We start from the raw sequence: 12833 nt of genomic DNA on the forward strand, positions 1-12833 counted from the left end.
TCACTTAATCTATCCTTTTTCTCAGGTGACTAAAACCTAGGTCATGAATCCTAGTTGAATATACTTTCTAGTACATCATGCTGCCTCCCTTTTTAATGGCGGAACTTAATATCAAATGACTTCATAATTTTCCTAATTTCAGCAGTGCCATTCTGGCCACTTGCCATATAAATAGGCATAGTTTCACTTGGGTTGTAACAGCATTTTGAACAAAATAGTAAAGTCCTATGAAGTGTTTACTTTATGGCTAGAAAGGCTAGAAAAGTGATTTCCTTCTTTTTCCTCCACTCATTCACCTCCTCCAGCCAAAATAAACATTATCAAATATTTATTAGGCATCAAGTGTGTACTAGGGATGTGTGATAGTGGGAAATAGAAAGGAAGACTTGACCCTGGCTTCAGCAAGTTAATAGTTCAGTAAGGGAGAGATGTTACGTACAGAAATGTTTTCAGAGCTCCGTTTTCTTTTTCCTGTTCCATATAGAAGAGAGGCATCACCTCTCAGATTGGCAAAATGGAAAACTAAGTTGTTGTTACCATGAATTTGCCTGTTTATTATTTATACCTTCTAAGCATAAGGAAAATGTTTTGAATCAAGAGGTCAACTATTGGGCATAGACTGAATCCCACTGGGATGAAAAATAAGAGTTAGTGAGTAGCTCCTTCAGAGGATGTTACTATGCTTTAATTTAAAAGGTTTAAAAAGATGTTTTGCCACTAAGTTACATCTCTGATTTAAGTTGTCCTACAGCCAAATAGAAGTGACGTACGTGTGTGTGTGTGTGTGTGTTCATTTTAATTTTTCCTTTCCTTTTCAGTACATGATCAGATATCTTAATTCCATATTACAGCAAATATCCTTTACTGATTTGGATACACCATGAGATAATTTAAGTCTCCCAGACCACCCATAGTACTGATATGTATTATGCACTTTAAAACTCCCCTTACTATAACTGTTTTAAAGATTATGTAGTTGAGAGTAATATACCAAATGGTCTCCTATTGATCATGAAATTCTGGTCCTAAAGTAGTTGCTAGGATACATAACAGGTTTTACATTTTAGCAATTTCCTAGATAGGTCTGAAAAAATAGTCTGAAACTATAAGAGACTTAGAATTTAATTTCTTTCATCTTTGAATCATTGGCCAGTTTGTCATGTAAGTTCAGGCTTAAAGATTTTTTTCCCTCCCTCACCTCCAAGTAAATGCTGGGTAATTATAAGAAAATAAGTATTATAATTACCGAACTGTTCAGCAAAGATGATGAGAAAATATTTGTCTTTATGTATTTCAACTTTATTTTACATTGCCTTGTTTCACAAATGTTCTGTTTTCCTACATCACTTAGTAGACAGATGAATTTTTCAGTAACATTTGTAGACACATTTTTGCATATTCTTACTATAGATCCTAATTTATCTATAATTGTACTTAGTGGAACCCCGTGGCAGGCTTTTGGTTCATTTAGGTATATGCCATTATTTTATCCCATTTTTTTGTTGTTGTTGTTTTTTTGTTTTTTACATTTTGGAAAAGTAATTCAAGTAGACAAAAGTTCCAATTCAAGTAGACAAAAATTCCAGGCTACCTAGGAAATAGATTGAGTAAAACATGGCATCTTTTGAAAAGAGAAGACTAAAGCATTGGCACTATTTCTGGATTTCAGGGAACAAAGTGGCTTTATTTTGTTGGTGTTACTCCCACAGCACATTGTGATCTTATGATTTGAGTTTTAAAATAAAAATTTTCTTTGACTCTGATCAAAGAAATTTCTAGCTTATAGACTTCAAATTAAATGTTAGTTTTTTAGTTCTCAAGAGAACTATTTTAAAAGATTCACTATCCTTTTATTTCCTCAATATCTCATAATTTCTTCCTCCCTCCAAAGGTCGCTTGAGCTATCCTCATCCAGGGACTGACAATCTTTTGATGTTAAATGGTAAGTGATATAAACATTTATAATACTATCTAGTTGAGTCATGCAAATACTAGTGTACTAGTGTTTCTAAAACTTTTCTCTAAAACACTTCTTGCTAAGGTAGCTTGAATGTTTGGTAGAAGACAATATTACTGTATGAGAAACTGAAGTTCTGTTTGTCGTAGTTTGGATAGAATTATAGAAATTTAGGTAGAATTGTGGAGAGCAAAAGTGATAATTTTATATTTAATATATTTTTGGCTGTATTCAGGCAAGGTGCATGGGTGTAGTTGAAGACAGTACAGTTCTATTAGCATTGCCTTGGACTAGGAAGCCTACGTAATCATAATTTAATGCATGCCTTTTCTCCTCACCACTGTTTGAAACTCTTTAAGGTCAGGGGTATGATATGTACTCTATTTCCTACTCCCCCCCCCCCCCGCCCCCCCAAAAAAACACCTATCTTAAGTGCCTTATGTGTAGTAGATACTCAGTTTGTATCTGCTAGCCAGTTGATTTGATAATGATTTAATAATGATACTTACCAGACAAGGAAAAATATAAAAAGTCTTTTGCTGAAATTGTTTCTAGTATATAAGCATTTACCATATTACTTAGTATCTATTCAAAGACACACATATGTTCAATAATTAGCTGTAGGAATGCAGTGGAATATAGAGATCAGAATATGGATGTACATTCTAAAATGACAATTCTGAAAAAAGATGAGCCTTTCACAAAGGAGAAAAAACAGTGATCCAAATGGAAATTATTTTGAGAATTCCAAGCATTACAGCTAAACTAAGACTTTAGTTTCTTCCTACTAAAGATGTTATAAAATAAGAATGGATTGGGCATCAAAAGTAAAGAAGACTACAATTAATCCATATTAGCTAGGCCTGTAGAAGTAGGAAATGGATAAAGCAGGGGCATGGAGCTACTGTCTGGTCTAAATCAAGAGATGCTATATATAATAGTCTTTTGGAGAGAGGCAAAGTGGTAGAATAAGAATTAATTGAAAGATGATTGAGGGAGGAACTCTTAAGCAGATGGGGGAATCATTTTAAAGGTCATGGTGTTACAGTTAATCAGTCACTCAGATGTTTGTGCCTAGAGCCAATGAAGTTATGTGATATAGTATTCAAGGAGGTGGACTACGCTTACAATTCACTTATTTATTTATTATTTGCATATACTTATGGAGTTAGAAATCACCAGAAGTGGTGAAATCTACCATATTGTGCTCTCCAACCCTTTCCTACCCCTGGGGGAAATTAAAGCATACTTTCTCAAGTAATTTGTCAACTAGTAGCATGGGTCCAGAACTCTAAAACCTTGACTTGAAAATCAGAGTGTTGTTATATTTTGACCTACATATGTGAAAGGATATTTTGTTAGGAAATTTTTGATAGGGTGGGACAGGGAGGAATTCTAGGTTCTTCTTATAATTATTAATATGGTTATAAGTTTAGAATAACTTTAAAATGGTAGTTTTCACTTATCTCCTACAGTTTTTGGATTATAAAATAGCTGTTATTAGGAGACTAAGCAATTTCTCTGTTAAATATCTGCATTACTTCTTAAGCCCTTTGTAGTATTCAAATGCTTATATGATTCAAATTTTTATTTTGACTTTTAAACAAATGGTTAAGTTTTATGATATATATTAAATATATTAATTAGCATGTTCTTTTGAAAAGGTACCTACAGAATGTTTTTTTATACTATTCACAGATATTAGTTCACTGACAAAAAAAGATGTCAATTTTTAACAACCAGTATGATCACAAATGTGCATTAAAATATAAAATATTTGACTGGTATATACATTTTCATTTAAAAGTAATAATTATATTACTTTTTAAAAAACCTTCCTTTTTTGGTAACTTCAAATATAATTGCTAACAATAAATATAATAAAAAACTCCTAAGTGGTGATTTTTATAATAGTTGCAAACATTTATAAGTTTGTGACATGAACTAGGATTGGGTAGGGTGTTCTAGAACATGTTTTAGTAAACTTTTTGAAAATGTATTTTTATTGGTATCTTGTTTTTATCTCACCTAAATTTCCTTCTTTCATTTCTTCCCCATCTCTCCCTTATGGCACATATTTTTTTTTTAGTTAAACTTCTAAACAAGATGTACATTTTAAGGACCATCTTTCTTTCGTAATGATACTCTCTGTTGCCTTTAAATAACTTCCTACCACTCAGTTTGAGCAGGCAAATTAGTACTCCATTTATAAGAGTAGGCAAGCCTAGAAATGTTAGATCACTTTAAACTTAAAGTGGGAAAATAGGTGCTGAAAAGTAGGAAATCAAAATTCGGTGTAAGGAAGTAAAACTCCCCTATATTTTGAAAGAAATCAGTTTTGAAGGCTGGTGTAGCAGTAATCAGGAAATGTAATAAGCTCGGCAGAATGGGGGAAGAGGAGGTTAGACAGCAAGTATCTGAAAATTTGAAGTCAAGACATCAAGATTATTGAGAAAAGTGAAGAAGTCAAGGAAGGGGCCTAGAAGGCGTTGGGAGATAATTTTTTTTTAAGTTTTTAAGTCCACATGTAATTATTTTCATTATATCTTGCTTTGAAATGAAGAGAATAAGTGGTATTTATACTATATTCTGTCTGTAGTAGACATTCACCAAATGTTGGCTTAAAAAAATGGCACTTCTGGTACATAGAAATATTACATATTAACTGCATTCTTCAAATATATACCCAGTGAGTCACCAATCTCTTACATTTATATATTTGTTTTCTTTTAAAAATAAAAGCTATAAGCTATATTGAATTGAAATAAATAGCAAGGCTAGAGGCTTGAATCTTATCTAAATTAATGTAATTAAAAGACTATATTGCTGACATGAACACTCATTTTCATTGTGTAAAAAGATAAATACAGAAATAATATCTCAGGAGGAATGATTGAAAGAACTTAAGAGAAGACTAAGGCAATACATTGTAGCTATCTTCAAGCGTCTAAAATTTTATCAGAAATGAAGGATACGGGATAGTCATTATATGTTGTCCTGAAAGGCCAGATGAGGACCAGTGGTTATAAATTACCAAGGTAAAGATTTCCGCCTAATATATGGAAAAACTATAAAAAACAGAGCTTTCTAACATTGGACTAGGCTGTTTGATTAAGAAGTAATTTTCTCTTCTTTGGAGGAGCGGGTCATAAATGCTTTGGAAGTGGCTTCTTATTGAATGGGAGATTGGGCATTGGGTAGAGGAAACAACTGGGACTTTGTAATGAGGAGACCTGAGTTCAAATTCTGACTCGGACTAATCACCTGGAAATCCAAAGGGAAATCACTTAGCTTTTGGGCCTCACTGATTCAGTAGGGAAAATAATTCTCCTGATATCTACTTCATAGGGTTGTTATGGGAAAAGCACTTTTTAAAACCTGAAGCATGATCAATAATTGCACTTATTCTAGCTCAGAAATTCTGGTTCCATATCCAGAATAAATTGAATACTTAAGAGTTGTTTTTCTTTTTAACATAAAGATGCTGAAAACTGGAGTGACTGTGAAGTGATGGCTAGTCAAGAGTTATTCTCTTAGCTTCATGGGAAGGGTATTTGCTGCCACTTCACCCTTCGACTGTTATTTCTCACAGGAATAGACATTATGTTCTCAAAAATCCAAAATTGTTGATGGTTGAGCATGTGTGGGTAAAATGCCATTCCATGGGGGAATTTAGGCAGTTCAGAAATAATGCTGGCTTTCGAAAGGATCACGTTTTAGAACTAGAAGGAATCTTAGAGATCATTTAGTCCAGCTTCAAGGAGCCTTAAAGGCCCAAAAGAGTAAGTGATTTTTTTTTTAAGACCATACATAGCAATTTCACATCTAAACTGGTGTTCTTTGTTTCCAAATCTTTTGCCTTTGGTTGAAGAAGTCTGATTGTAGATTATCACTGGAAAATTTCAAAGTAGATAACTGACATGTTATCAGTAAGAACTGCCTTGGACTTATTTGTGAGACAAATCAGAAGAGAAAAAATAGTTACTTGTAAATGAGAGAATTAACCCAAGTAGAAGGAGGAGCACTTATTTAAGTTTTCTGTATTACTATTTATAAAGTGCTTATTAGCACAGGTCCTGGCACTTAGTAGGGTCTTAATAATTGCTTATTCCCTTCCCCCCCATATATTAGCATTTAAATCTTACTATAACAACCTTGAAAATAGTAAATAATTATTATCAATATTACTTTTTTCTTAAAGACCTTAGTTATAACTGTGGCCTGCCTAGGAAGACCTGAATGTCCTATGTCCTTCCTCTGACATGTATTAGATGTGTGACCATGATCACTTAACCTCTCAGTGCCCTGGAGCAGCTCTTTTAGACTATAAGCTGCAAATTATCCTTGGAAGGAATTTATGTACAGGGAATTTTATACTTGGAGGAAATCACTGTTCTAAAGGACGGTAAAAGGGAAATGAACAGTGGAATAGTAATTGAAATTTGTTTTTTGGTTCAATTCACATATAGTAAATGTTCAGTTTAATTCTGCAATCCTTAAGGATCTTGCAGCAGGTTTTATTTTTATTAGGCTAATGATTATTTTCTGAAATTGCATGGACTATTTTCATAACCTGCTTCAGTATACTTACTATTTACCTTGACAGCTACATAAAACAGTGATGCACAACAATATTAATCTTTACTTCTCTAGAATCTACCAGACAACTGGGACATAGTGCCATTCTGCTCCCAGCTACCCTTGCAGCTCCCGTCCCTTCCCAACCGGCCCCCCCCCCCCAAAAAAATCCATGCAGTAATTCACTAAATTGAAGTGTTTTACTAACAGAAGCCTTTTAGGCCCTCAGTCCAAAGTGTATACACTCAATAAGTCTCACTTCCCAAGGTACAGCAAATTAGAGGCAACAACTGGAAGGATAAGAAGTGGTTTGCCAGCAACCAGGAAGTGATAACTGACAGCTTGAAAGCAGGAGAGGAGCCAAAACATGCCACAGACACACACACACACACACACACACACACACACACACACACAGTACAAAATTTTACAACTTAAAAATTACTTTTGAATTTGAGCCTCATCCTTATTATACTTATTTTACAAGCAAAGAAACAGCGATTCAGACTTCGATTTGACCAGTGTCACACAACTAATTAAGGATAGACCCTAAGATTAAACCAGGTCTTTGGATTTCCAGCTGTGGATCTCTTTCCTTGTAATGCCATGCCTCTCCAGCATGGCTGTATTGTGGCCATTTAGTGTAGGTATTAACCCTATGTGGTTCAACCCCTGTGGCATCCCTGTGTAGTAAAATAGTTGATTTCTGTAAGATTATGAAGAGGAGTTTGAGTGTTCTGTTAAAGAAAGTAGGGAAGCCTAATCTGTTTAGGAAGTTTTCCATCAAAAATAGTTAAACTTTTAAAATGACAGCATCAAGGCAGCTAGGCGCTACAATGTAAAGAGGATGGGACTTGGGGTTAGAAAGACATGAGTTCAAATTCAACCTCATACTAGCTGTTCGAGTCATTTAACCTCTGTCTGCCCCAGTTCTCTCATCTGTAAAATGAGGACTATTATTTTGTTATCTACTTCTCAGTTTTGTTGTGTGTGTGTGGGTTAAACTACTTTACAAACCATAAACTATTGTATAAATGCTAGCTGCTACTGCTGCTGCTGCTACTACACTACACCACCATCACCCCCCCCCCCCCAATATCACCACATACAGGGAAGCAAACGGCTTATTCTTAAAAAAAGAAAAAAAAATTACCAAAATAAGTATGGTTTTTTTAATAGAAGGAAAATTGTAGCTTCTTTTACACAGTAGATTTGTTAATGAAATTTGATATTGATTGAATTTTTGTAAATTAAAACACCGAAGTATTTGGATCATATAAAGTGAGCTTAAATCCATCTGTAAAACAGATGTTCACCCTGTAACCTTTTGTAAAAAGATTTTCTTAATTGGGCTTTCTGTACTTTAGGTGCATTTTTATAATAAATTAGACAGCATAACTCAAACGTTCTTACCGAAGAAGGACTTAGTGACGTTGCTGGATCAATGAGTACTTTACTGGCAGTGGTGGTGGAGTGGAAGTGGCAGCCCATATAGGAATTATTTTGCACGATTTAATTGGATCTGTAATGAATGTTATTTTCTGAAATAGTCTTAAGTGTTAACAAAATAAGCAAATGTAATAGTTTATTGTAAATATTCAAAATTTTTCATGTGCAAGGAATCTAGAAATAAAAATCCCCAGATTCATAATTTTTAAGCCACAAATTATAATGACACATATTTAAATATGCTCAATGCATTATTTAATATCCCCGTCTTGGTTTGTGTATAATCGACAAATCAGATAGGATGTGAAATCAACCTGCATGTGAACTGGCTATGATGCCATGCATTTTCACCATGATCCTAGAATTGTGATTCCTGTCCATGTCTTCATCACAATTCAACATTGAATGTTGAGGAACAAAGAACATGTATAGAGTGAATGTTTAATCCAGGTTCCTCCGGCTGTCTAGTGCCTTTCCTAAATTTAACTTAGACTCTGTAATGCCATATCTTTCTGGGATAGTTTAGATTGCCTGGCCTTAGAGATAAGAATGGAACCTAACCCCTGCGAAGAATCTTGAACATTCAAATTTAGATCACAGTGATTACTCCTTAGGACTTCGTTCAAAGCAAACTGCCACTGCTTAGAGGACCCAGGGCCAAGTCTGGAGCTTGTAACACAGTCCATTAAGACATTATTTTGTATCAATCTTTTCTTGTAGTTATCTTTGTTAAGACCCATATGTTTATTAGGATTGACTTTGCTTCTTGAAAACTGATCTACTTCTTCTGTCTTGCCCATCTGTCAAGGTTTTTGTTTTTGTTTCTTCCCCCTTCCCACCCCCACCCCCCATATTAGGTGTATGCATGTGTATAGGTGTAATGAAAGTTTGGACATTAGAAAAATGAAAAGAGGCGATTATTCTCCCCCCTCCCCCCTCTGTGAGTCCCTAAGAAGGGTGGGCTATTGGGGGAGGGGAGAAACAAGCACCAGACTCCTGCTACATGCCAGGCCCAGTGCTAAGCACTTTACAAATATTATCTCTGATCATCACAGCAGCCCTGTGAAGTGGATGCTATTACCATCCCCATTTTACAGACAAGGAAACTGGAGCAAATCAAGGTTAAGTGACTTTCTTAACACAGATACTAAGTGTTAGAGGCCAAATTTGAACTCACAGCTTCCCAACTCAGGGCCCAGAGCTCTATCCACATATTACCTAAGAGCATTCTAATCTTACAGGATGAATTAGAATGGGGGTAGGTAGGAGTCTAGAAGAGTTCAAGAACCTTCCTTCCTTCTCTCCCCTGGTTCATCACAGACTTTCCTTCTGTAAACCCAGTGATTTACCAGTGTCTGGGGGCCCTCTCCCTGTCCCTGTCCAGATTAGAAAAAAAAAGCTGCCTTTTCTAGCCTTTTACCCTCTAACAATCTGATATCTTATCAGTCACATCTCAGAACCTCTCCCCTTCAAGCAACATTAACTAAATATAATTCAGGTGATTTAGAGTGATCCTGCCCAGTTTTATGCAAAAGTCGCCCAGGAACCAGATAAAGTGTCAAGTAGATTTGTTGCCAAATAAGGAAACCAACATAAATGTAAATGAAATTGATGAAAACTTAAAGTAAGTTTTTTGTTCTGGAGGCAGCGAGGTAAAGTGTAAAGAGCTTTGTAAGAGGAGTCTAAGACACCTCACTACCCAAGTTAGTTGTGTGTGACTACTGTTTAATCTTGTTTATCCTTGGTTTCTTCATCTGAAAAATGAAGATAGCAACTTTCATGCCTACCTGACTCAAAAAAAAAAAAACCAAGCCTGTTCAAAAGAATAAATGAGTTGATTTATGTGAAGGTGCTAGATGATACCATACAGATATAAATTATTACTTTATCTTTCATTTGATGACTATTTTATATGAGAGTTACTAGTGGGGCTTAAACCATAGTTAACTGGGCTTAAAGCCAAGAAAGTCCTGCTTTGGAACACACATCCTGGCTTTGTACCCTTCATAGGTCATTTAACCTCTTGGGCCTGTGTAACATTGGTAAAGTCTTGTTTCCATTGATAAAGGACTGTCTCCTCACTGGAAGTTTCCTATATAAAATCATAAGCCCAAGCAATTGATATTCCTCTTTTTTGAAGAAATAATTGATTATAATTGAAAAGTTAAATGCTATTTTGATGATCAGGCTATTTTTTAGTTCTTCTAGAGAAACCAATGCCATCTTATATTCTTACCTCTTGAAATAGTTTCTTTATATATTTATATTAAAATCTTTATATCTTAAATCAAGGATTAAAATAGCTGTCTTACATTATGTAAGAGAATATGTATTTGTTCATATGAGAATATTTTATTGACTTTGTATTTTAACATAATCTATTATTTTTCTAAAGAATATTTTCAGAGATCTTTTATCTGCTTTTTACTTAGTGTTTAACCAGTAGCAAAATTTCTTCCTGAACCCTGAAAACTGAAGATGTAGGAAATTTTGATTTTAATAGTATTCTTTCATTGGTTGTATTGATATCATGCAGTGTTCCTAGTATAAGAATATTTGATTTACACTCATTTTTTTGTTACCACCAGGAGTCTTTGTTTAAAACAACTGGTGGGTAATTTTCAACCAGTGCATTTTTTTTTTTGTGGGGGAAATTCAATTTTATTTTCAGTTTCATATTTTCTTCCTCCCCGACTCATTGAGAAAGCAAGAAAAACAAAACCCATTATAAATTATATATAGTCATGCAAAACAAATTAGCCAATGTTTTCTGTAGAAAAGATCAAAGATTTTTTGTTATTGTAATACCCTGCAAGAAATTAAGTACAAAATGTATGCTACAAAGACTGGAATATCTCCTTTAAAAAACAATACGGCATAAGTGGTTACATGCATTTTTGCACATATCTCTGTGGTATCCACAAGAATTTGTGTACACCCACTGTGCTTGTACAATCACATAGGATTGCTTAGATTGATTAGATTTATTCCTTAGAATATAATCTCCTTTTTACTTACCTTTTCCCCATTCATATATTGTGTTGAAACAATGAATAAAGCTAGAGTTCTTAAAATTTTAATTTGGTATCCTTACTCTAGAGTAAAAGTTCTTAGTCTAGAATCTGTGAACTTGTTGGGGGGCGGGGAGTGGGGAAGGTTCTTTTTTTGATGACTGTATTTCAGTATAATTGGTTTTCTTTGTAATCCTACATTCTTTTTTATGCCTTTTAAAACATTCTGAGAAGGGGTGTGTAGGCTTCCTCAATTTGTTAAAAGGGATCCTTACTGCCTCTAGAGATTTATGGTCAGTTTATGCATTGGAATGTCTTCATTTCTACTATGTTAAACTTTCAGGCCCCAATCTCATGAAGGACTAAAATCATAGTGGCTGTGTAGATAATTCAACACAATTCTTGAAATTATCTACAGTGTATACCAACTTTGATCAATCTGATTATAAATGGTTGTATTATTTATCCCTTACCTCACAGGATCCTTGATTTTCATTAATGTAAATGATTACTCCAGTGATAAAGGTTGTAGCTCCTTCATGCCTTATATGGTCTTTGAAATGCTGAAGCCAAAAAAGTTACATCACCTAGTGGTCACCTTTATGATGATAGGTATTTATTATATACCTATTTTAATATTATAGGTATGCTATTATATACCTATTTTATCAGATAAAAGACTCATTTAGAAACTAAGAACTTAATTCAGGGTGTTCTCACTTTTTAGGAAAATGATATCCAGAATTTATTTTACATTGTCAGTCTACTTTCCAGTTGACTTAGAAGAAAGAAAGAAAAAGGAAATTTAGGGTGTGACTTACTAACCATAACTAAATATTGTAATTCCTGAAACAAAGTAGCTCTAATTTCAGCAACCCACATAGTTTTTTTCTTATCACAAATGTTTTTACATGTGGGCATGTTTAGTTTTGACATTTTACAATTTGTCCTTTGTTTACATGCAGCGAGGAGTTATGGGAGAAGACGAGGTAATTCACTTACATTTGCTATAGTATAATTACTTCTCATTGGGCTTTTGATGATTAGTATTGTGATTATTTACTCTAGTTCTGGTTTGTTTTTTTTCTTTCAAACTTAGATGTATTATACCTGCAAGGTATGGCAATTTCACAGAAGATTTCACAATTGATTTGGGTACAAATTTCAGTATTAAATCCTAAATCTTTAGCTTATTAATGCATATTTTAATGCTAATTACAATTAATGTATAATATTTTTCAAGTTTATGTTACTTAGTTCCTCTCCACTGTGTTCATGTACTTGTTGAATCTTTTAAATATACCTTCTGCTTACAGCTTAAATTGTTGAAGGAATCGACTTTAATGATAATACTGGTAAATGTAATACGTGATTGTTCTCATACACCTTTGTCTGACTCTATATAAGAGGTGTTAGGACTGTAGCAGGTGGGTGGATCAGTAAAGATTTCATGCAGAAGATGATGCTTGAGCAGCATCTTAAAAAAAAAAAAAGAGAGAGAGGTCTTTATCCAAGAGGTAGTATAAAGGCACTAGAGTTTGAGTAGGGAAATCACATGATCTTATTTGCTTTTAAGAAAAATTACTTTGGCAATAGCATGTAGAGGATGTACTAGAGTTACCAGAGACTTGAAGGCTGGGAGACCATTTAGGACGCTATCATAAATATCTAGCTAAGAGGTGAAAAGCAGGTAGATATGTGAATGGAGAGAAAGGGTCAGATGCGGATACAAGAGGTGGTGTGAAGATAGAAATGGAGAGATTTGGCAAGGAATCTGGGAGACTGGAAGGATTATGGCATCTTTGACAGAAATAGGGAAGTTTCAAGAGGGGGAGGAT

The 12833-nt window shown here is 34.3% G+C and overlaps 1 protein-coding gene across 4 annotated transcripts in view; it reads left to right on the plus strand.

The window, feature by feature from the left end:
- CPEB2 (cytoplasmic polyadenylation element binding protein 2) overlaps window positions 1-12833 on the plus strand; it is an 80313-nt gene that overhangs the window by 29804 nt on the left and 37676 nt on the right. For all 4 annotated transcript variants that reach the window (XM_027836232.1, XM_027836231.1, XM_027836233.1 and 1 more), the window contains one exon: window positions 1892-1942. In XM_027836232.1, the coding sequence (XP_027692033.1) occupies window positions 1892-1942 (51 nt within the window). The remainder of the gene's footprint in view (window positions 1-1891; window positions 1943-12833) is intronic.

Source organism: Vombatus ursinus, unplaced genomic scaffold, assembly GCF_900497805.2.
Source record: "Vombatus ursinus unplaced genomic scaffold, bare-nosed wombat genome assembly UNPS02014818.1, whole genome shotgun sequence".
NCBI lineage: Eukaryota > Metazoa > Chordata > Mammalia > Diprotodontia > Vombatidae > Vombatus > Vombatus ursinus.